The sequence below is a fragment of the Staurois parvus genome, unplaced genomic scaffold (assembly GCF_062004578.1).
Source record: "Staurois parvus isolate SC_StPar_1 unplaced genomic scaffold, SC_StPar_1.0 ptg000195l, whole genome shotgun sequence".
Classification (NCBI taxonomy): domain Eukaryota; kingdom Metazoa; phylum Chordata; class Amphibia; order Anura; family Ranidae; genus Staurois; species Staurois parvus.
This window is the reverse complement of record NW_028317991.1, coordinates 4,140,014-4,165,191: the sequence shown is the minus strand read 5'-3', so window position 1 is coordinate 4,165,191 and position 25,178 is coordinate 4,140,014. Positions and strand designations below refer to the sequence as shown.

The 25,178-nt window shown below is 40.7% G+C and overlaps 1 protein-coding gene across 1 annotated transcript in view; it reads left to right on the top strand.

Moving 5' to 3' along the window:
• The window catches only part of ETS2 (ETS proto-oncogene 2, transcription factor), a 30,808-nt gene extending 7,152 nt beyond the window's left edge, over positions 1-23,656 (top strand). The window contains exons 2-10 of the mRNA XM_089677900.1: positions 6,139-6,215; positions 11,734-11,851; positions 12,407-12,526; positions 15,563-15,763; positions 16,388-16,459; positions 16,671-16,892; positions 18,021-18,284; positions 18,878-18,996; positions 20,732-23,656. Coding sequence (XP_089534026.1) covers positions 6,144-6,215; positions 11,734-11,851; positions 12,407-12,526; positions 15,563-15,763; positions 16,388-16,459; positions 16,671-16,892; positions 18,021-18,284; positions 18,878-18,996; positions 20,732-20,947 — 1,404 coding nt within the window. The 5' untranslated portion in view covers positions 6,139-6,143 and the 3' untranslated portion in view covers positions 20,948-23,656. The remainder of the gene's footprint in view (positions 1-6,138; positions 6,216-11,733; positions 11,852-12,406; positions 12,527-15,562; positions 15,764-16,387; positions 16,460-16,670; positions 16,893-18,020; positions 18,285-18,877; positions 18,997-20,731) is intronic.
• The last annotated feature ends 1,522 nt before the right edge of the window (positions 23,657-25,178 follow it).

Genomic DNA, 25,178 nt, shown 5'->3' with positions numbered 1-25,178 from the left:
ACAATTTTCACAATGTCTGGTGGTGGCAGTGGTAGGGTGATGTAGAAGTAGGGGGATGCTGAGAACTACAAACCAAATTCTATAAAGACAGTCTGCTCAAGGCTGTTTGAATTATATGTCTCTGAACTCTGCTGTGTTTTGTATACATTAAGTTACATCCACTTTGATAATGGAGCCTTTGTACTTTAAAGACAAAAGAATCTAATTTTGTCACCAAGGAGGGAGACTTTGATGTGGGACTCCCTTCCCCCAATTCCTTTAAAAAAAGACTAGATCTGGCTTTTAAATGTACATCACCATAGAAATTAATTTCAGTTTTGAAAAGCAGCGGTGGAGAGGAGGGGAATGAAATATTTAATGATACTCTGTTGTGGTTTTGTGATGTCTTTTCATAAGGCCTGCAGGTCTTAAAGGGAAATCCAAACAATCACCCACCTTTTAAATGTTGCCTGCTCATTGCACTTATATTCTCTGCATGCTTTTTCTAATAAAGCTCCAGCTAGTCCCCCTTTCTCTGCAGATGGTGGGCATGTACTTTTTTTTTTTTTTTGCCAACGCTTTAAACTTTAGAGCTTTGGACGCCATCTTCAGCATTGTCAGCCTTCCACTAACTAACTAGCCTGAGATTTGCATTGGGAAGACCGCATTAATACGTTTATAATATTGATCTTCCTTCTACTGTAAGGAAACCCATCATGAGATAAAATGGAGGCTGCCACTGACTTTGTTCTGAAAGTACGTATTGCTTTATCATGGTGACATTCTTGTTTCAGTAGGTTGTCTTGACTCGGAAATAAGTCAGCGTGGGGTAGGCTAACTCGGGGATTTGTGGAACTACAAATCCCATGATGCATTCAAAGACTCTTGACAGCCACAGGCATGACTGAGGCTTGATTGGATTTGTAGTTTTGTTACAGCTGGTGTGATGAGGTTACTTGCATCTGAAGTAAGAAATCGACCTGATCTGTATCCCTGTTGTAGCTCTGTGACTGGTGCCAATGGGTCTGAATAACAGCCAGGCAACAGACAATTTCAAATGGAGTTTAATGATGGCAGCTTTAATATTTGGAGTCGACTGACTGGCAAAAACACCATTGATCCTTCTCTACAACTGCAACCTTGGCCCAAGCTGCCATGTTGTGTGCCTGCTAGCCAACCCTGTTTGGTGGTTGATCATGCATATAGTATATTTCGGACAGGCCTTTAAGTATCTAATGCAGCAGGGGTCTCTACTTTCTGAGGGTCATTTTACTGTCCTTCAGACTTGAGGGAGGTGGACTGTCTACTTTTGGGAGTAGAAAATGGCTTGGTTTACGCTCACCGACGACAGAGCAACACTAGTGTCAGTGGAAGCAATAGTGCCCCACCATTGGTGTCAGTGGAAGGACTAGTGTGCCCCAAGGGCTGGATAAAGGCAAGCAAAGGGCCACTTCTGGCCCTCGGAGGTACTGTAGTATACCATTCAACTTGGCAATGAAAGCATTAATTTAGCCAATGCAAATCTCAACTTTTGTAAAAGTCAAGCTTGGCCCAACCTATTGCCCCATGAACTTACTTTCCTATTGGTCAATGAGGCAACCACTCGCATTAAGGAGGTTCCAAAACAGAGGCAGGATAACTGGAAAGTGGCTAATGCCAACAGTTTAGAAAATAAAAACTACCCTATAGGAATAAAATGTTAAGGGCTACATGTAAAACAAAGTTACTTGTGTGTTTTTTTTTTTGTTTTGTTTTTTTAATTCACTTGCCACTAGGTCGCTGTAACCTGTATGCTGTATGTGCAGAATGAGTCACAATTGTTTGTGACCTGTAGACTCACATCAATGATGCAAATCCCTTCCCTGGCCAGGCTGCAGTCTGTTAGGTGGAGATGATGAATAGTGAAGGTGCTGCTGATAATCCGGGCGCGTGTTCCATCTGTCACATGTTATGAAATGATTGTGTATTTTGACCTGAGTGCACAGGTGTGTATGAGCTGAGTTCACGGTGCTCCGTTCACCCCCCCCCCCCTCCTACTTCTCATGTTACCTCCATGTGTTTGAGCAATGCCTTCAAAACTGACAAGGAGATTATCCCTGTACAAAGACCTCCTCAGCCCAGGAGTGTCTGTGAGGGGTCAGAAGTTAACTGTTTATCCTGAAATGTGTGTATACAAATGGGATCAATCATTAAGGTGGCAAGAAGAGCAGAGGTGATGAAGTGTATAGTAAAGGTGGTCATTCATGTAGTGATCACCGATAGTCATCGTAGAATGTAAAAATATCACGATACAACACACTATCTATCTATTATAATGATCATTTTAATCAATCTTTGACCGTTCTTGCAAAAAAAAATATATTCGTTCAGCCAAAACAGATCAACAAAATTCCACCATGACCAATCAACTTGCCTGAATCAAGAGCTCACCGAATTGGTTAAATGAAGGGTTTACAATTCTTCAATTTTGACCATTTTAGTTGCATTGAATGATCGCTGTGTGTGGCTACATGAAACCAGTTGCATATCTTCCTGTAGTAAGAAGTTTCGATTGGCCAACCATATATTTGGCAAGTTGATCGGCAGTTGAAGCTAGGTTCACACCTACAGGTGCAATTGCGCGCACGTGCTTTTTCGCGTTCCGGTGCATCACCAGTAGGACAGCCCATCCATTTCAATGTGCAAAAAAGTCCCTGACCATGTGTAGCACGTGGTTTGGCACATGCCTTAGCAGATGCATGAGGTGCCATTAACAGGCTTGGATCACATCTATGCGTGTTGGGATGGCGCCCACGCACATCTGCTAAAGAGCATCACGTTTCTGTGCGGGGAAAGCGTGCAATTTTGCTTGTGATCCTGACATGCATAGATGTGAACCAAGCCTTTAAGGAGCTTCTGAAACAGTGAGCTGATGGCCATGGACTGGTCAATTCCATGTCATCTCCCACCCACTGTTTCAGACCACTAGATGACGACACTTCAGTAGTCTGTTGCTTGAAACTTTTTAGGACCATTCTTTCTTTTGTCCCCAATGGAAAAATATCTATGTAACAACAATTATACATACGTTTCTGTACGGGAGTCCATTAAAACGGGTACAACAGGTAGCAAGATCTCTTACAAGGTTGACGCTCATAGTTTTTTATTTGAAGCTCTTTACTGAAAATATCAATACAAATGATTAGTTTTTGTAACTGACTGTAATGAGCAAAGGTGTTGGACATGGTAGCCAACAAGATTGCAGGTGTTTTTTTTTTTTTTTTGCTTACTTTTTAAAGGACACCTGTGGCTGATACAAGATCACCATCGTTTCCACCGACCTCTTCCTAGGCCTGTAGCCAATTATTAGTTAAATGGCAATGTTGGGATATGATGGTTGCGTTTGGTTTTAGACAATCATGTGATTTGTTGGAAGTGATTGAATTCTCCGTAGATCCCATTTTCCAGCAATTTAATGGGGCTAGCCCTGGGGAGGAGAGAAGGGTTAACGGCGAGCTTAGACTCTGAATGGGTTTGTTGCTAAGCAGCCCCCGTCCATGTATCATCTGGCCGCAAACATGATTTCCAGCACGTGAGGCCTGCATGTGTCGTGTGTGTCCTCCGCCTCTCCACAGCTTGGGGCTTGCAGGCCGGATACGGCTTTGTAAAACCATAACACTGACTTCCTCCACGTCCTTCGAGGCAAAAACATATTGTCATCCAGCACTGAGCGATTCTAGCAAAATGTGACCATGCCACGGTGTAAAACCTCTGCAAGGTCATTCGGGATTCCTCTCCCTTTACTAGTACTTTAGTTCTATATGATGAGGTGAGCTGGAGAAAACAGAACTTGGGGGCTCAATCATGCCAGCCCTGTCGCATTATACAGAGTTGCCCAACACACAGGCAAGGCAATGCGCTAGTATGTCCTGTAAGCAACAGGCACAGTTGCACAGTTGTGTGCTCTGAAAAGACTTGTTTCATACTTGCCCATCATGTTCTGATGCACTACTACGCTTGCTGCGCTTTTAAAAAGTTTAAACGCATTACAGCACATACATAAAACACCCATGTGTCATGCGCAACTTGGTGCACGCCTGCTGCTAGTGAATGAGCCCTAAAAAGCTTGACTTCAGATATAGTAGAAGTCCATGTATGCTAGGAAACTAAGAACCTTGTGGAGGTTTTATACATTTTTTTTTTTTGTATTTTTTTTTTTTTCGATTTGTGATAGATAAAATGTTTGTTTATCCTTTTCGTATTTCATCTTCGTATTTCATCTTTGTGCATCTTATATTCAGATTTTTTTTCATCTTTTGTGTTTATAGTGTATGTATATTATATATTTTTATATTATATATTCTCTTTTTTTTTTTTTTCTTATTTATGACTTTAGAGATGTATAGATAAATATTTGTAATTTGATATTTTATTGTGTTTTTCTAAGTGTAACACTTTCAGGTGTTTATTACCTCACTGAGATCAGTGCCCCCCTGGCAATGCCTTCATCTGGTGTGTTTTTTTTTTTTTTTTTTTTTTTTTTTTTCCCCCCCCAGAAGGTTTTTGGCATTTCTGAATATATGTGGTGGGTCACACATGATGCAATTGTGAATCTTGCTGCTGGTGCAGTTCTTGACTGTTCACAAATGTCTGACACAGATTGGCCCCTGCAGCTTCTCACCTTGTGACTTGCTACAAAGTTAACATTGCACAGTCCCCTGGGGTGGGGGGATTACCAAGGAAATGATGTTGGGTTTTTTTTTTGGTTTTGTTTTTTTTGTTTGCCTGCAGTAGCCTTGGTATTAGGATTTAATATAAATGGGGCAATGTATAAAAAAAAAAAAAAAAATATATATATATATAATATATCTCTCTGGAATGCACCATATTTTAGAATCTGATAGAAATATCTTACAGTGTAAAACCCAAGAACAGAAATGTCATTTTGCAGCTTACAAGCCCTTAGACATAGTCAGGGGCGGACTGACCATTTGGGAACTCGGGCACTGCCCCAGGGCCCTGGGTCAGTAGGGGGCCCCATGAGATGCCCCTGGTACCTTTTTTTTGGGTGTGGTTTGATTGTGGGCAAGGGCCCGGGGGCCCCATGAGTTGTTAGTCCGCTCCTGGACATTAGTTTTCCTTTTTGTAATTTTAAATGTTGACTTCCCAGTAACGCGCTTCCTGTTCTAGGGTGACAATGCTCTCAATGTACTGTATCTATGGATGTGCAGCATTGCCATCCAAGGAGAGGATCTGTCAGGACCCCAGTATATCCCTCTCCTTCATAACACGGGGAAGGTGTTTTGTAGTTCAGGGGTCCCTGGATAGGGCTGATAAAACTGCAGCCAACAGGAAGTTAGGAACTCTGGGTATTTCTGGCAGGATCAACAGACACTACTTAAACTGAGATAACAACGCTTCCAATGTTATATTTACCAGACCAGAAAGGAGCAACTAAGAGGTTCATTGTTTCGTCTTAAGAATGACGAATACCAGATAGGCCTTTGCAGTACATAATTATTACAGGTAAACTGTGCTGACCTGATGGGTCATATCTGAGTGAACTGACCATATATAGCAGTCTATTGTCTAAGCCCAAATGTAATGCATCTACAGTATCATATTGTAATTATATGGTAATGAGTATTACAATACAGAGTATTCAATAGGTCGGCTAATGTCTGGTACAGGTTGGAGTTTTAACTGAAACCCTTTTTTTGTTTTCTGTAACTGAAAAAAGTTGTTTTCAGTGTAGTTTAGTAGAGGTGCGATGTTACACTTTAGCACTGTCCTACGTTCCTCAATTGCCCGACATCAAAGATTGCTTCCCGCAGGCAATAAACCTTTTTTGTTCCTGTTACTTGCTCATCTCTCAAAGCAAGCTGAGTCATAGCAGGGAGCGCCAAGAAATCGTTCCTGTGATAGCAGCTCTTCAGAGAACCTCCCTAGATATCCATTTTGTATTGCATTTTTTTATATTTTTGTAATGAGAGATTTGTTTTGTTTTGGTTTTTTTGACATTTAATATATAAATTTTTGGTTTTGTATTTGTCTTGTGACCCTGATGTGACTTGCCTGTTTTTGACACTCATTAAGTTTTGGACTTCTTTATGAATTTGGTCTCCCTGGGGGAACCTGGATGCATGAAGTAAATCCTGTCTTTTTTTTTTTCTTCTACAGGCACAATGACTGATTTCGATATCAGAAACTTGGATCAGGTGGCCCCTGTGTACAACACCCACAGAGGTGTACTGAAGGTAAGCAAATACGTTTTTTTTGGCAAATTCTTCTGAATTGTGTAGGTTCAATAAAATGTGTAATCTTTTTAGCATGGAAACTATCATTTGTACTCTAAAATCAAATCCAAATATGACAATTGGGAGGTTGGCCATACACTAGCAGAATTTTGTTGCAAATGTTCACAACATTAAACTTCTTGTTGGGGTCAAATCCAGCATTTGGAACATAGAACATTTTTTCTCGAACAAACTTTTGAACAGTGAATATGGTTTTTCCTGCAACAAAGTTCATTCATTCCAAAAAATGTTAAGCAAAATGTTTGAAGTATTTTCATGGTGTTCAAACAGTCATCAAAAGTAATGAGACTGTTCGAATATTCGTACAAAAATTGAAGTGTATGGCCAGCTTTAGACACCAAACCTTTTTAAACAAATCCTTTGGAGTAAACTTGAAGATCCTTTTATTTCCTCTGAAGAACAATTTCCCATTGACTAGCTGGGCTATTGGTATTCAGATTAGCCCGGGGTGTGCAGCCATTGGTCCTTCTCTACCTATGTTTGCATATGATTAGGTGTTTTGGTTTGGCCAACAATGGGCCTGGTGGGTCTGAAGCCTTTATTTGCTAAATGTTGGAATTTCGGGTTTCTTATGGCTCCTGTGTTCTTCCAGGGCTCCTTGTCCTTTTATCATTAACAGGCCTCCTAATATTTGCACATAGCCTGGTGTCCCCGCCCCACTCATTGCTTTTATAAAGATACAGGCTGACTCACAGCTATTGTGTCCCAACCTGTCCAGACTGCTGGTTTATGATTAATTAAAGTGTGTAGACACAGGCACCTGGGTTGTCTGTTTTGTTTGTAAATTGTGTGAAGACAATGCCTTTTCTGTGGCTGTAGAGCACAAGTCCAATTATCGCAAGGGGGATAGGGTTTGTTCATCATGCAGTTAATAAAGTTGGCCATACACTTGTAGAATTTTGCTAAAATGTTAGCGTTTTTGGAATGTTCGTTCAATTTTTGCAATCTTTAGTGGGGTCAAGTCAGCATTTGATGTGGACTGGAATGACGAGATTTTAACGGAGTAAAAGGGAAAATTTTACTTGAACCAAATTGACAGTGAATCTGGTTTTAATTTGGGGAAAGTCCATTCGTTCCAAAGTTCAACGTTAACAGTTTATTTTTTACTTATTTTTGAATGACATTTGTCAAGTCATTGAATGTATTTTTTTTTTTTTTCCATACAAATATTCGTTTGAAAATCCTAGTTCATGGCCAGCGTAAGGAATGCTCCAGTCCAGCTTTTCTCCACTTTTTTTTAGAGGAACTCTTGAAATAATTCACAAGTCTCCAGGCACTCCTAAGACTGGTCCATCCAAAGTCGTAGGGAAAATGCCCCTTACATTGGTCAGTGGAAAGCATGAACTCTCATGATGCTGGTGCCCTGCCAAGTGGCAATGGACCTGAAACTATGAAGGCATCATCAGGTCAATTAGCCACAGCTCAAGGAATTCTAGGATTCCACAGAACCCTAAATGAGTGACTGAAAAAAAGACCATTGGAAGTTTGTCATTCTTTTTATCTGTCTATAGACCTATGTTATACCAAGCATGTTTAAATTCACTTATGCCAGCCATATGCGTCTTGAATTTCTTCTGATCAGCTGAAATTCTATCTCCGGTTTCCTCTGTTTGCACCACCTAGCTTGACAAAACTCCAGGAGCTGGTTGGAAAATTGTTGGCTGAAGCGTAACTCCTTCCAGTTACTATTCAGATAGTCACGGGTATCGAACTACAATAGCTGGCAGGGGAGATTCTCCTATCCAAGCTGTTAGTGGATGGAGGAATCTATTGATTGTGGGTTTTTTTTTTTGTGTATGACTAGCCTTGCTGTTGATTTGACTGCCTCCGCAAGAAGTCTGTTCCAAACAACCACTACTTTTGTTATTTCTTTGGCTAATTTTGTTCTTTCCTTCTGGTTTAAGGTCGCGTAGCTGTGGTCTTTCTTAAACCAGTCATTCTCAAACTGGTTTCTTCTAAATGTTTCCAGGGGTTCCTTCAGATGTGGCTGACCTCCCATTTGAGGGTGCCCGCATATTTCTAGGGCTAATACCTCATGGCAGAGCCAGCAGCATGGCCCCAATGATCTTTTTCATCTACCTGTAAGAGTGGCATTCTGACAAACATTGTAAGACAGCCTTTCTCAGCCTTTTTAAAATGGAGGAACCCTTAAAATAACTTTGGCTTTGGGGAACCCCTGCTAATATATTTACAGCTCATACTAGATTAGTCAGTCATATGGTCGATGTGAAGATGGCTGTTAACTTTTGTGGTCATTGGGTAGATTCCTCCCTTACAAGTAGCTACAAAGATCATTTGTGTCAGTGGTTACTAATCTGAGAGGCAGAAATCGCTCAAGGAACCCCTAGCAACTCCTGCAGGAACCCTAGGGTTCCAAAGAATTGTGGTGGAGAAATCCTGTTGTAAGGGTTGTGTTCTTCCCACTAAACACCAATGACATTTTTACCATGAATCTCCAATGAATTGGTTTAGCAGGGGCTCCTGAGACCTGAAAACCATTTTAAAGATTCCTCCTGGGTTTTACCCAGGTTGAGAGGCTGTTTTTTAGATCTGGTATTTGTCATATTGCATGCCTACTACATACCCTGTTGTAGCCATTCTGTTGGTCAGTTGATATGGCCTTAGGCATACCGATTTGTGACCAATCTAGGTTTGAAATGATGGATATGGAGTGGTGTACTATTGCATCTTGCTTTGCAGTCAACTGAAAATGTCAACCGAAAATACAATCCACTAAATTTAAAGGATTGTTTGAAAATGTTTTGATCAACCTGTAATATCAGTTCTCTGGGCCACAAACACTTGTTCAAGCGATCAACATTGTTTAAATCAATGAAATGGATTGCTCGCAGGGATTTTAATTTTGTTTGACCAATTTTCTTGCATTGATTGATCATATTGATGTGTGGCCACCTTTTTTAGGAAGTTTACAGCCCTGATTTTTTTTTTTTGCCTTGGGCCACAAATCGGTTAAGACCTTAACTGTAGGTGACCCTTTTTTGTATTTCAATAGTTATTTAGTAATTTTCAACAGAAAACTAAAGCAAAAGGCACACCCACACGGGGCCATCAATGGCACAGAAAAATACAAAAATAGTTTTAGAACACAAACAGTAAAGCAAAGGCAGATATCTACCGCCTCACAAAAATCAAAGGGGAGAAAAAAAGTAAGAAAAGACTATGATCAACAGCAGGCATCTGGGAACTCCCAATACCAATCAACAACCTTAACCCAGACTAGTGTGGGAAAAGCATATATCAACCACTGTTCCCCAGATTTTCAAAAATTTGTGTTCGGAGTCCGTACCAATACTTGTCATCTATTCATTAAGCATCAGAGTGGTTATCCAGTCCCGCACCTCCTGAAAAGGGACAGATTTACTCTTCCAAGCTTGATCAATTGTTCTAGTTGCCGACCAGAACAAATAGGAAGCTAACTTCTGCTGGTGGGCCAACAAGCCCAGTATGGGGTAATGAAGCAAAGCATACCGGGCTTCCTGGCATATGGAGAGATGGAACAAGGTGTAAAGAAGGCCAAATGCACGAAAACAAAACCGAATCAGTCTCTGGCATGACCACCACATATGTAACACATCTTCACGATGACCACAACCCTGAAAGCAGCGGTCACTATAGGTAGAGTTCGTCTGGGCTATACGAGCCAGGACCCAATACCAACAGAACAGTACTTTGTATACCGCCTCCAGCGTGTTTGTGTTGAATGAACATTTGGCTATAAACGAACAGGCCTTATTCCAGTCCTCCAGATCCACTACCGCCCCCAAATCGCGCTCCCATTGAGCGACCTACCATAGATAAGTACACATCGATCGCCCATTCAAAGATGCATCAAAAGACTGTTATTAGCACAGGTATCAAACTTGTTTTGTCCAACAGAAGGCCTGTTCAGCCTCCGACGCAAGTCCAGCTGTTCAGCCAGTGTCTCGCGTACGTTTATGGGCCACGGATGCGACTTCCAACTAGGTCAGAGTGGTTCCGAAAGGTAACGCTCCCGTTTCCGAGCCGCAGCCAGCTGCATGTGGCCCCGCACCGTTTATTTGTGTGCACCACTCAAGATGCAGAACCTGAGTTATCCGCACAATCTCCGTATAGAAGATTCAGTGCAGGTGACCCTTTTAATGATTCTTTAGCTGACATATCAAGGTGTGTTGTGTCTTCCCCTCTGAGAGGAGTGATGGCTGACACAACGTAATTAAAAGCTTTTATTTTTAGCACCCAAACAGCACGGATGAATAGAGCCTTGTTCTGCTGTGCGGTGTGATGTAGAGAAAAGGAATGTATACACAGGTGATATGGAGTGTTCTTCCCCTGTAATCTCTGGGAGAAGGCAGGTATAATTATGGCGACAGCTCATCGCGTTGTATTTATAGAAGGTGCTGCTTATTAGACTGCTGAATTCTGCCTCATCCGAGTGGATGTATTTCATTAGAGCTGTGCGGTAGGGACATACTGGAGTTCTATTCTGTTTCTACCACTAATGAATCTCATTCCACAAGAATTTTTGGTGCTTCCAGGCAAAGTAAAAAAGTTGTGTACGTGTTTAATTACTATATACAGGACAAAAGTATATTTCACTTCAATATTTAAAACTTAACCCCAGGCACACAACATTTAGATTTTATTCCTCAATGGCCACAAAAGCTATACATCTATATGAACTGGGTGCTTTTGCAAACCCAAATGTTGCCTTGTAAAAGTAGTGATGACATAATTACTGTGCTGTGCATAGTCTGTTGCAGAGCTGTGGGAAGGGCCCCAGCAGGCTCACTACAGGCTGTCTGCAGAAAACTACGGGAGGGGGTGAAGACAGGACCAGTCACCCTTCACAAGGAGAGAACACAGAAGTGACTGGTCTTTATTACAGGAAGCTCCTGCACAGAAGTAAAGTGTAGAGGTTGCTTAATTTATTGCACCAATCTGGAAGAAATACACAGAAAACCAAGCTGGCCATAGATGGTTTGAGAGGCTAGGGGGGTCCTTGCTGAACCAGTTGAATTTTGAATCCATACATAGCTGTACCTGTTCAACAAAAGACAATTGTTAGATCAACTTCTGTAGAATGGGAATGTTGGCAAACATTTGCTGATCAGCCAAGATCAGAGTTGGCAGAATACAATGTCCCAGCAGGTAGAATTCCTCCATCCACCTTGTGTGGATGGAGGAATCTGTTGCCAGGTAGAAGCAAGTATGCAGCCAAGATTAGGAAATTTTAGGTTGGTAACACGTTTGCATTACACACTTGGATAAATGAATAGAAGAGGTGGCACGCCCATTTCCCTCTGCAGATATGACCACTGTGGAGTGGGCATGCAAACCGTTGAGCTTCTATATTATACAGCTTTTTTGTTTTTAATTTGCTAAATATTTTTACTGTTTGCAAATTTTGGCTATCAAATGAAATGGTTTTTTTTTTTTTTTTTTTTCTCTTTTCTTTCAGCGGCAACTGGCATTTGATATCAATTTGTCAACATCGATTTACACTGGTTTGTTCTCAGCGTATGATGCTTATGAGGAAGAACAGGCAGTACCCACCGGTCTGGACTCTCTTCCACATGGTAAATTTTATTGTATTAAGAATGCAGGTTGGGTCATTAATCTGTAAGCCAATAGAAGCAGATGGAAGGGGGAAAATGTATTTCCCAGTAAGACTGAAACCAAAAAAGTAGAAAAAAAAAAATTGGATTCAAAGTTAAAAATTGACCTTAGGGCCGTCGCCCCCCTCCACCCTTTGCTTCTGTCAGTCTGTCACAAATGCTTACCTTGAATGAAGTGGGGGGGGGGTTCAGTTGTCCAATGATACAGCAAAGGACCTCACCCTAACCTGTTTATAAACTGTAAAGTGGTGGCTGGCTGACCCAGACAGAATTGCAAAATGGGGGGAGAATATATATTTCTGCAGTAGGTGTGAAATACACTGAGCCTTATCATGGTATGGCGGCTTCTTGGTGTAATTGGAAGCCGATATCCTATATTACGGATCAGCTTGCTGCATCAACCATAAAATACTTTAGCAGTTCTCAACTATTTATAGTGAAAGGCTTCCGAGCGCAGCATATGTGATCAGTCTTTGGTATCTGCTGATATAAAATACATTTTATGTCTTTCTCCAGACTCCAGCAGCTGTGAATTACCCCTCCTGACACCCTGCAGCAAGGCGGTCATGAGTCAAGCTCTGAAGGCCACTTTTAACGGGTTTACAAAGGAGCAGAGACGGCTTGGCATCCCCAGCAGTGAGTTGAATTCTCCTTTCTTATCTAGACAATTCGTTCATTGTCCGCATCTATGGGGCTGTGTATTGTTGGAACCATTTTGCATCTAATAAAGTGCCGGCTGGAATATGGGATTTGGTTTGTCTAATTTCGGTTAAAGATATTTTTGACTGCACATTGTGCAGTGTTTTGGTTTTTTTTTTTGTTTTTTTGTTTTTTTACTTTGCTGAGCCTAGTTGGCTTCTTGACATGAGGGAAGCCATCTTGTCTCGATATTGGGTATGTGTACCTCCTACATTTTTCAGACAATTGGTCTGACTTGAAAGATTTCTCTCTCGTCCTTGTCTACTTGAAAGGGTTCAAATGCTGTAATTGACTTCCTTTTTACTGTTTGTCATTAAGGTGCACCTATCGCAATCATTTTTATGGCATAGGATTTACATTTTGTATGAGGGATTTGCTGTAGTTTAACTTTCTTTGATAAGCTTGTATTCAATTTAAGGAATCCTTTGACGGGAGGCAGTCAAAATATGCATTATTTAAAGCCTATGGCTTAGAAGAGTAACATCATATTTGTGACCGAAGGTCAATCATAAAGCAGACCTGTATGTTTTAATTTTAATAGCTATGTTTACAATCTTGCTGGAATCAAATATGTATAAAATGGCTTAAAACTTTGGAGTAAATACTGCTCAATGCTCCCTCTAGAACCACTTATATATTCAAAAGCCTAGGTCTTTAGTCACATGATCTTTTCTGGAGAGGAAGTCAGCCATTCTAAATTCTGGTCCTGTATTTCAAAAGGGATCCCATAGCCAAAAGCCTAGTATTCTGGTACTGGAAAGAGCCCTAAGCTGTGGCATCTTTACCTAAAATCTTTACGGTTTATTTATAATGCCCAGTAAGACTGTAAAGATGGATGTCTACAGAGTGATTTTGAAGCTGTGGGTGGCCCTGTTGGTACCCTACCCACCCATCTTATTTCATTGTTAATGGGAAAATTGATGGCCAGACAGTGGAATAGTAAATCTTAAATTTTCTGTGTATGGTAAACCTCATCATAGCTCTATATTACCATTTGCATCTCCATCCATGCCTCCATTAAACCGATTTAATGTCTTTGTAAGACAAATGGCCTGTTGGTGATAGAACTTCTATACTAATGTCTCTTTCTTTACTACTTTGAGACCCTTATCTGGAATAGAACATGCAGATGAGGCAAATTGGAGTGAAACCAGTCACGTGAATGCCACGTAGAAAGTATTAAAGATACTGAATTGGAATGATAGCCAGGATATTGGTATTTTCAGAAGGAGAGGTCAGCTAGGACAGCCCCTTTTTTTTTTTCTTCCTCCATACAGGTTTCCTTTGTAAATACTTCAGTCTCTGCAGTTAACTTGTTTTGCAGTTGTAAACAGGGTTTAATCTTGCCTAGCTGTGTTTGGGGAAAAGCTGAATGAATACAGACGTCACAGGAATTTCCCTGCGTGAAATCTACTACAGCTTATTGTGCAACCTCCAGTTATTTAAACTATGTTCCTAGATTTCTCAGTATGACCATTTAGTCATCCTGTGCACATTTTTCCAGAGAAAAATTGGTGTTTGTCATTCCCCCAGACTAGAGGCATAAACATTCACTGATATTAATAGAACTGGTAGATCCTTTGGCAAATGTTTGTCCGCTTATGGAGATGAAAATTTTATCTTTGTCCAAAATTGATGTCTAATTCTTAGAGGTAGAGCCTTGTGGGTTTGGTCATTCCCTGACTTGTGTCTTAGATGAGCATTTCTCAACCTTTTTGACATGGAGGAATCCTAGAAATAACTTTGTGATGGACAGTGGATTTTTACATTGTGGTCATTTGGAAGAATTCTTCCCTACAGATGGCCAAAAAGATATTTAGTGTCTGTGGTTTCTCATCTGACTGAGAAGCAGAAATCTCTTATTGCTAAAGAAACCTATAGCAACCTCTGTAGGAACCCTAGTATTTCATGGAACACCCTGTCTTGGATACTCCCAACAGTGTGATTTTCCTGCCATAACTCTTGACCAGTCCACCTAGTTTTGGGTGTTCCTGACAGCTTTGTGTGTTCCAACTCCACCAGTTAAATTGTACATAATCTAGAATAATAATAAAAAATCCAGCAAGGGAGTGGGAGCCCTCATAAGGACAACAGTGTGCAAAGACAGGAACTTGGTGCAGAGGTCTCACCAACTGAGTCTGAGAGATCAAAATTGTCAGGTGGGACAATTCTCCTGCATGTACTAAAAGCCTGAATATCTGCTTTGGGTGGACTGACCCTTTAAATACATGTGCAAAGCAGATAATGTTTGCTACAACGGCAACCAGATTTATTTTTACTCTAAACTTTCATAACCAAGGTTCTGTGGAAGCCTGGGGTTCCTCGAGGTGAGAGCAGTGGCAGATTGATCTTTTGCCTACATTGACCACCAAAGTAAAGGGGCACTACAATGTTCAATGTATTTGTTTTCATTTAATGATTATACAGTATATAGCGCTAAAAGGTTTGCTCCGCACTGTACATTATAGTGGGGGACAGTACATGAGACAATACAGTAACAAAACAGAACATGCTCTTTCGAATTATCACTGAAGAGAATTATTTTACAGAGCAAAGGAAGGGAAGAGGGTCTAAGTACACCCTTTTCTTCTATTTAAAACTCTTTGCACCCTAATGATGTACTCTGAGCTGTCTGTCCTTTTTAGAGGGGCTTCCCTGAGAACTTTTTTTTTTTTTTTTTTTTTCTTTTTCTCCCCCCCCCCCCCAAGGGTGTCTCCCTGATACAAAGGTTGAGAGGTTGGTTTAACGTCTGTCGCATCTAGAGTTTAAAAAATATATATATATAATACAGGAAAAGTAAAATTACATTAGTCAGATGCATGTTATTTTCTTTATATTTTTTTCTCAAAGAGAACCAACAGGGATGTGATTTTGGTGGGTTTTTTTTTAATATGCTCAAATTTTTATTTTACTGTTAAATATTTTCATATATGGGGTTGGCTAGCTTATGAAACTGTGTTCTTCTTTTTGTAGATCCATGGCTGTGGCATGAGAGTCAAGTGTGCCAGTGGCTCATTTGGGCCGCCAATGAGTTTTCCTTGGAGACCGTTAACTTCCAGAAGATCATCATGACTGGTCAGGAGTTGTGCAGTCTAGGAAAAGAACATTTCCTGGAGCTGGCCCCAGACTTTGTGGGTGACATTCTCTGGGAGCATCTGGAACAGATGATGAAAGGTAATTAAGGAGCAGTCTGCCAGAACGTTGTTTAAACAGTTCCGGGAATGCTGTTTAGATGTTCACAGGCGATATAAACTGTCATTTCCAAATAAGATCTCTTCCCTTTAAAGGGAAAATGCCATTGACTTTGGAGTTCCTTTTTTAAAGGATCCTTGAGACTGTATGTCCATAATTAACATATGTAAAACCTTTAAAGGGGTCTACTGCTTTCATTAAGAAAGTTCAAGAACCTGTTGCAGAAGGACTAAGCCACCTGTCATTCTTGCACCATTAACCTAAAATTTGCATAAATGACCATCTAAAAAGCCATTCATCCAGAGATTTTACAAACCATGGAAATGATCAGGAAACACTTCTTCATAGCTGTTTTCATCGCTTTTAATGTTAGCTAAATGTCCAAGCTCAACTTTGCACATCTCCTGAAGCTTTAGTCCAGCGAAAGGAGAAACTCCCTTCCTCAGTCAATTGTTGACAAAATTGCTACTCGAGGGGGAAAAAAATATTCCTGACTTAAGGGTGGTCAAATTAATTCCCTAGAGTATTAACCTTTAGTAAATATAACATGTCAGTCTTGCATGCATTTTCCAAACTGACGCTTGCGCTTTTTCCCCTTTCCTATAGAACAAGAGCGAGTACAGGACCAGTATATTGAGAGCTCCAATCAAACCCAGTGGGTGAACACTGACTCCTTAAGTAAGCTTTCTTTATAATTTTAAAAAGTGTATAGTTGACAATGTTTTTTTGTAATTCAGTGTAGATGTTGCTGTAATGGTATAACTCTATTGCTGTCAATCAGAATTGATTTTATCTACTATACCTAAAATTTGTATTTTTTTTTTTTTTTTTTGCCTCACTTTATATACCAAAATCCTTATATTGATCTGTATTTCTAAATTTCTTGTAGATTTCGGCATGGACCCCTTGCATTGTGGCTCTCAAGTACACAGCTACCCTAAAACTGAAATGTACAGTGACCTATGCCCAGTACCCCAAGTGCCAAACCTCCTTCCGGTCAAGCAAGAGTTTCAGAGTTACTCGTGCATGAAATCCATGAGCAGTAATTACTCCTCTGTGAACAGAGACTACAATAGAAACTTTAACATCCTGCTGAGTTCCCTGAGCTCTGGTGAGTGTATGAATGAACCCCAAGGTTCAGGTATTGCTATGGCTGGCACCCAATGATGTCCATTACCATAAAAAATGTTTAATAAGAAATAAAATAGGTGTTGTACTCAAATGACAGTCAAGGCACATCATAAAAGAACAGCTGGGTCAACACCGCGCTGAGTAACAGTCCGTAATGGGGAATGTAGACCTCCAATAGGCTGACACGTTTCGAGGACTTGCCTCTTCCTCGGCTCTGAGGAAGAGGCAAATCCTCGAAACGGGTCAGCCTATTGGATGTCTACATTCCCCATTACTGGCTGTTACTAAGCGCGGTGTTGACCCAGCTGTTTTATGACGTGCCTTGACTTTATTGTCGTTTGTGAGTACAACACCTATTTTATTTCTTATTAAACATTTTTTATGGTAATGCACTAGGCCTGTGCACCCTCTTTGTTCTTTCCTCATTCAGTATATTTGGATTCCCCCGGTCTGTTGAGGGCAGCAAGGTGTGCATGTTCCAGGACATTCTTTAATGTGGTTGCAGCCTGCATTGAGTCTATCCCCAAGCGCAGGAGCATTTGTTTGCTGACCCAATAATTTCCATTCTATTAATGTTCTATTTTGAGAACAGATATGTGCAATTGTCTCGCTACATTGAGTGAATGGCCTACAAATTTGGGGTAATCTTGATATTTGAAAAGGAGTGTGTAGTCTCCCCAGTGTGGTGGTGTGGGTTTTTTTTTTTCTATACATGTAAAATAGGTCAGCTTGATGTAAGTAATTTTGGCAGTGCATGATCAGGTCTTAAACCTTTGATCGTGTAATTTGTCAGTATTTGTGAATGTGGGGGGGCAGCCATATTTTTCTAATACCTTCCAGCTCTGATTTGCATCACTACACCATGAAGTAAGCCAGTGAGTTCATGCTAACCTTTTACTAAAAACTTTGCACTTTAATACCATAACGAGTTAAGGAAGATCAAGGTTTTTGGACTCTCCTTTACTTCCAGTGACAGTGGGCAATTGGAGAATTGGAGGATAAATCTCTCACTTTTGGTTTTAAACAAGAACAATTAGACTCTCATAAGCTTTTATAGGTTTTTTGTTTGTTGGAAAACTTTCTAAATATTTTTCCCTTCATCTTCCAGGTAAATCTGTCAATTTGGATTCTGTAGACAGTGGTACGGAGAGTTTCGAAAGCACAGACTCCCTGTTACAGTCATGGACCAGCCAGTCTTCACTGGTGGATATGCAACGTGTTCCGTCCTATGAAAGCTTTGAAGAAGACCCTAGCCAATCGCTGTGCTTGAGCAAGCCTTCCATGTCATTCAAAGATTACATACAAGACAGGAATGACCCAGTAGAGCAGGGCAAACCAGTTATCCCAGCAGCCATCCTTGCCGGGTTCACAGGTGAGATAATTGAGCATATCTTTAAGAGCCACTTGTCTCCCTCTTAAGCTGACAAATGCCTGAGTCATAATCCATACCTTTGTCTTGTAAAGCTTTTATTGTTCTCACTGCTTGGGGTTTTTATGTATATTTTGAAAACTGCAACCTCAAGGAGGGGATATTGTCTATATATGTCTGGGCCAAAAAAACAAACCATTTTAGTAGGTCTCCAAAAACATGTACATTTCCCACATTGTTTCATTACAACCACTGAGTACTTAAAAAAAAAAAAAAAAAAAAAAAAAAAAAAAAAATTGTTTACATTTTTGACCACACATACAATTTAACAAGTGAGTTTGGAGTTAAAATATTGCAGATTTTTGGTTATTTTGAAGTTCAATATAAATCACATCTCAAAGAACATTTGTGGTTGGCTCTGTCCATTCACACTTTAGCCCAATTCATGGCAATAGAAGTATATCTTCACTTTGGTTGTGTGGCTGTTGAATCCGGATTGGTTGCTGTGATCCTGCACTTTGCCCATTCTCTTTTGATAGTCTGCACAATAGTTGATGATCTATGTAATGATTGTGTATTTCACTTTATTTTTTCAGGGAGTGGACCTATCCAGCTCTGGCAGTTCTTGCTAGAACTGTTGACCGACAAATCTTGCCAACCCTTTATCAGTTGGACCGGGGATGGCTGGGAGTTCAAACTCACTGACCCAGACGAGGTTTGTGCCTTTTTATCTTTCTACAGGCTGATTAGTTGGGTTATTTTCAAGATATCCAGTATCCGTTCAGAGAGTCTGGAGTCTTATCCTTCATTTATATTACCATGTTTCTGAAATGTGATATCAAAGAATTGGAGGTGCTTTATACCACACCTCATATCCTCATATTGGTTAACTTGATTGCTCTTATTGGGATATGTACTGTACAACTATGCTTGGAGTAAAACCTTTGTTTACTGGATTGGTTTACAATAGACCTCTTAACTGCCATACGCAGCTTAAATTTCAACCCATTCCTGCTGAACATTGATTTTCAAAATATGAGTTTTTGGCGTCCCCATTAGCACCACTCCGCTCGGAAGTGTTTAATTTTTTCTATTTGTTGAGTCAGCTGGAAAATTGTGTGCCAAACTGGGTACTCTGACGGCAGCAGGGGAGATTCCTCCTTTCATGCTGATTATCACGGATGGAGGTATCTTAGATTTCTCTCGTTCAATCCACAGACTGAACAAAAATCAGATGCCAAATGAGACAAAATGTGAAGAATGCATGATGAATGAGCTGGCGACTTTTTTAAAATTCCTGTCTTCTATAAAGAGCTCAAAAAAGCAATGGGTTTTCATTGAGAGCTGTTGCAGATGAAATGCAGGAAAGCGAGACCTTACTACACTGTCACTTTTTTAAACGCGAGAATCCATATAGCTTTTTGTACTGAGCCCAAAAAATGCTAAAGGAAAGATATAAACTTTTAAACAATTCATGCACATTTAAATGCCTTTTACTTCATTCTATCCAGTCAAATCAAGCAAGTTGTTGCAAATCATTTCCCTTTCTCCTTCTGTTCTATTGAAAGCTTTGCCAGCATCAATGGTTCTGCCAGTTCAAATTTTATTATGTTTCCTGACCTATAAGTTGTATGTTCTTTGCATGCAGTTATATCAAAGAAGACCTGCCTTTAGATGTGCCTGCTCCATAGACTTTTTAATGGTTGGCTGTCAAGGAGTATGAACACCTAAAGAGATAACTGGGATGCTTTCTTTTGAATAACATGAAAAAACTCTGCAGGATCTCTCTCCTCTGTATGTTAGAATACATGTGAAGACATTTTAGAGGGGGCAAATGTGGTATAGAAATTGAGGGCTCTTGGTATTGAATCTACCACGTGTGAGATGCAGTAATAACCCTTTAAAGAATAAAAGCAGGTTTATGGCACACATTTAAATGTAAATTCTAATCTAGTTTTAAAATAAAATGAGAGCCAAAACATTTGTGTAAATATAAGTCTAAATATATATACAAATTTATTTATATATATATATATATATATATTATAACATTTGTGTGTGATCACATACCCTGTATACAGCTGCAGAGATGAGGGAGGAGAGACAGCAGCACACTGATCTTCCCAGTGAATGGCTGTGCAGGGGATGTAAACTCTGGTTATGGGAGAAGAGCAGGCAGAGTTCTCAGCACAGCTAGAGAACTGACTATGCTGTATACTCCTGCCTATTGTGGTCCGTTTTTAATAGGCAAGCTGAGGGACGGGCAGCAATACCAGGGATTTGACGTAAGGGAAGCAATGCAAAGAGTACAGGATACTGTTTTACACAAGTACATGCTGCAGCAGGCAAATATCAGGAATATGAAATGTTGGGTTTACATATTCTATAAGATTAGCCTTTTGTTAATGTACCTGTACACATTTTAATCTGTGTGTCTTTGGCATTCACAGGTGGCACGGCGATGGGGAAAAAGGAAAAACAAGCCTAAAATGAATTATGAAAAGCTAAGCCGTGGGCTACGTTATTACTATGATAAAAACATTATCCACAAGACCTCCGGAAAACGATACGTCTACAGATTTGTCTGCGATCTCCAGAACCTGCTGGGTTACTCTGCGGAAGAGCTACACGCGATGCTGGGCGTTCAACCAGACACAGACGAATGAGCGGAAACTTGCGGAACGATGGCTGTGGAAACTGTGAAAAGGAGATGACCACTTTTTTTTGGTCGCAGTTGATGGGCTGGACAGTTTCAAGATGAAGGAACTTATTTTTGGGGGTAGTTTGTGGGATGTGAAGGGACTTTGAGACATTTCAGAGAAGTGTTTGAAGCTCTGGATGTACAGAGGTCCCACGAATGGTGCTTAGGAACACAGTCCATACTTGAATAAAAATTGCACAGGAAGCATGTACTTTTTGTAAAAAGAAATTCAGTATATCAACAGGGGATGAAACAAATGTAATTATTGAGCTGGAAATGCTGTTAAAAAAATCACCGCTTTAATTCCAGCTGATGCGTGGTCTTGGGTGAAAAAAAAGCGCACTTTACCACCTAATGTTTGAGTCCTTCATGCGGAGTCCATGCGGTTTCATGAACATTTTCAAACCATTTCAAGCTGTTTGTAAATAATTCAGTTTTTTTTTCATATTTACATAATTATTTTTTTGTTCCAAAAGGAATGTGTATATTTAAATTTCAGTTGTGTAAGATTTTTTTTTTTGTTTAAGAAATATATTGGCATTTTAAATGCTTTTTGCTTTTTTTTTTTTTATTGTACATCTGTTCGCTACATAGAAGTGTAATTTGTGGTCAAGTAAAATTAATCCATTGCACAGGAATTTAACCTTTGGCAAGAAGCACCAGATGGCAGCTGCCACTGTAGCATTTTAGTTGCGGGAAGGTGGCATCACTTGCAGTGAAGCGAAGTAGGTTTGTGGCCACATGATCAGGTGATGAAGATAGAAACTTGCTTTGTGATCTGTTCCCCTGGTTACATGGATAATTACTGCTATAGCATGCCCAGAATGGGGATTTGGAAGGCCTAGGCAGTGAGTGAATGTTGAAGCAGTCATTCTAGAGTTCTTCAAAGGTGGTTGAAGGTTCTGTGAGCTTTGACTCCTCTCCCATGTGATGGTGCCTGCTTAGTTCTGCGGCCAACACAATTTGGCAGAATCAGTTGCATGTTGCCAGTGACATGTTTAGGGCAGCCATTTTCAAGCAGGTTTCTGTGGATCCTCAAGTTTCCTCTAAAGGTTTGACTGACTCCCCACATAGTGCCTGCATAGTTCTGCAGCAAACACCACTTGGTGGAACCAGCTGCAAGCCACCAGTGATCTGTTTAGGACAGCCATTCTCAACCAGGTTTCTATGGAACCGTAGGGTGCCTCCAGAGGTTGCTAGGCTTCTTGATCTAGAACTAACCTGATCTCCCATTTGATGTTGCCTGCATAGTTCAGGGCCAGCATCACTTGGCAGATCTGGTGCAAGACACTGTGATCTGTCTGTATGGGTAGCATTCTGGCCCACCATAGTAATGGGGCGTTCTTCTCACTGGCTACCAACATAGAGGGCATTTTTTTTTTTCCCCGCTGACCTCAATTTGTTTTTAGCTGGGTTTCCCAAAGACCTGGACATCTGTTCAAGCGTTCCTTTTTGGGGTTAGGAAGTTGAGGTGCTTGTTTAGAGGCTCTTATGAACTCCTGCAGGTTGACCTCACTCAGCTGTGGTTGCGCAAAATGGCAAAGTTCACTGAAGTTTTTATACACTGGGTCACCTGCCTGCAGCCAGATATGATCCTTAACCTCCTAATGATAGGTGGCAACAAACCTCATTCTTGCTAGCCAGGCTGGTAAAATACAGGCCAGGTCCTAATAGTCCAGATGTGCCAGAACATAGTAAAGTTTTTGTCATGTGCATAAATAGGGTCCTGCTTCTTGCACCAGGGCAATCCTAATCTAGCCCTGAACTAGTAGTCACTAAGGCAGATGTTGGGGGTTATTTACAAAAACTGTAGAGTGCAACTCTGCATAGAAACCAATTGGCTTCCAGGTTTTACTGCCAAAGCCTAACTGAACAGGTCAAGGTTTAGAAGCTGGTTATAATGCACAACTGCACCAGATTTTGAGTGTACCAGTTTTAGCTGTCCTCACCTATTGTGTGATTGAGAGCTACTGCTGGGGATTAAAAGTTGTCTGGGTTGACTTTTATTTCACTGTTTTACTTTTATTGAAGATTAGTTCTAGCAAACATAAACCACAGCCCATCCAAAATGTTGCTAAACTGCTAATACACTGTATATTGTGGGAAATATGAACGATGTCCTCAGCTTTAAAGAATCGTGACACCAAAAGTAATAAATATATAAAATAAATGGTTTACTACTTAAGTCTTTGTGGGCATGTGGTGGGAAATGAAGCATTTCCAAGGCACTGTCAGCTTTTGTGTTGCAAGCACCAACTAGCCATTATACACAACTCCCCTAATTGCCATTCCCCATAATTCTGCTCCTAGTTGGCAATTGGTAACTTTCAGTGCCGATACTGCCACAGCCCAAAATGTAAAAAAAAAAAAAAAAAGTATGGTTCTGTAAAAAAATGTCCTGCCATCTGATTTTTGTCATTGGATTCTGTATTTTGTGTACCTTGCCTCCCTTTCATAGTTGTGGAGGATTTTGTGTAGCAGCTATTTTTACTGCAAATTAATATACTGGAAATGTATGTATATTGTGTTTTTTGGGTTTTTATTTTTTTTTTCAGAAGGTTGTATTTTTTAACAAAAGTGCCTTGTAAACTGAAGCGTCTATTTCTGTACAAAAACAGGGCCATTAGAGATGGACATGGATCTGATTTTAATTAAACTCTTTTGGGAGGTTTAACATTTCGTGTGTGCTTTTCTTTTCGGCCTGTTACTATTTCTGGTCCAAATTATCCTGTTTCTGTAGAAGTTATGTTCTTCGCATTGTTGACATTTTAGTTTCCTTTTCAATAGAAGAAAAATTTAGATATGGATGAACCTTTGGGATCCATAGCATAAAGTTGCTGTCCTGACGTCACCCTTAAAGCGCAGCTCCAGTCTCTGGTGAAACCAATTAAGGCTGACTTTAAATAAATTAAAAAAAAAAAAAAAAGCCACTCGCCTGTCCCTCGATCTGTGTGCTCAGCGCAGCCAGGTTCACTGGTCATCCTTTTGTCACTGGCTCTGGCATCTTAACTGCACTTTGTGATTTGGTCCCGCAGTCTTCTGGAACCTGTTGCATGTCCCAGAAGACTGCTGGTGGGAGGAGAAGAACTTCCACTTCTGATCGCCTAGGTCAGTGGTCTCCAAAGTAGGGCTGGATGTGGCCCTTTGCTTGCTTTTATCTGGCCCTTGAGGCATAATTCCTGCTGCGGACACCCAACAGGGCACCATTTCTCCCCTAATACCAAAGATCGGGCATTTACTCCCACTGGGCGGCCCAGCCTAAAGTCTAAGGGACAGTAAACTGGCCCTTTAGAAAGTTTGGAGATGCCTGGCCTAGGTGGTGGGAGCGGATACCTGTAAAAATCTGGTACCTGCTAACACCTTCCCTCGCCAAAGATGGCAGTCCTGAGCAGGGGGATGAGTCCTTAAAGCGGAACTCCCCCCCCCCCCCCCCCCCCCCCCTTTGGGTGGAGCTCTGCTTTAAAGACCAAATATTATCTGAGAAGGACACTGAAGATTGACTAGAGGAATTAAAGTGACAGTAAACCCAAAAATGAAAATTATAATACAGGTGAAACTCCAAAAATTTGAATATTGTGCAAAAGTTCATTTATTTCAGTAATGCAACTTAAAAGGTGAAACTAATATATGAGAGACTCATTACATGCAAAGCAAGATAATTCAAGCCATGATTTGTCATTGTGATGATTATGGCTTACAGCTCATGAAAACCCCAAATCCACAATCTCAGAAAATTTAGAATATTACATGCAATCAATAAAACAAGGATTGTACATAGAACAATATCGGACCTCTGGAAAGTATAAGCATGCATATGTACTCAGTACTTGGTCTGGGCCCCTTTTGCACAAATTACAGCCTCAATGCGGCGTGGCATGGAAGCTATCAGCCTGTGGCACTGCTGAGGTGTATGGAAGACCAGGATGCTTCAATAGCGGCCTTCAGCTCTTCTGCATTGTTCAGTCTCATCTTTCTCTTGGCAATGCCCCATAGATTCTCTATGGGGTTCAGGTCAGGTGAGTTTTCTGGCCAATCAGGCACAGTAATCCCGCGGTCATTGAACCAGGTTTTGGTGCTTTTGGCAGTGTGGGCAGGTGCCAAGTCCTGCTGGAAAATCAAGTCCGCTTCCTATAATGCTCGTCTGTGGAAGGAAGCATGAAGTGCTTCAAAATCTCCTGGTAGACGGCTGGGTTTAC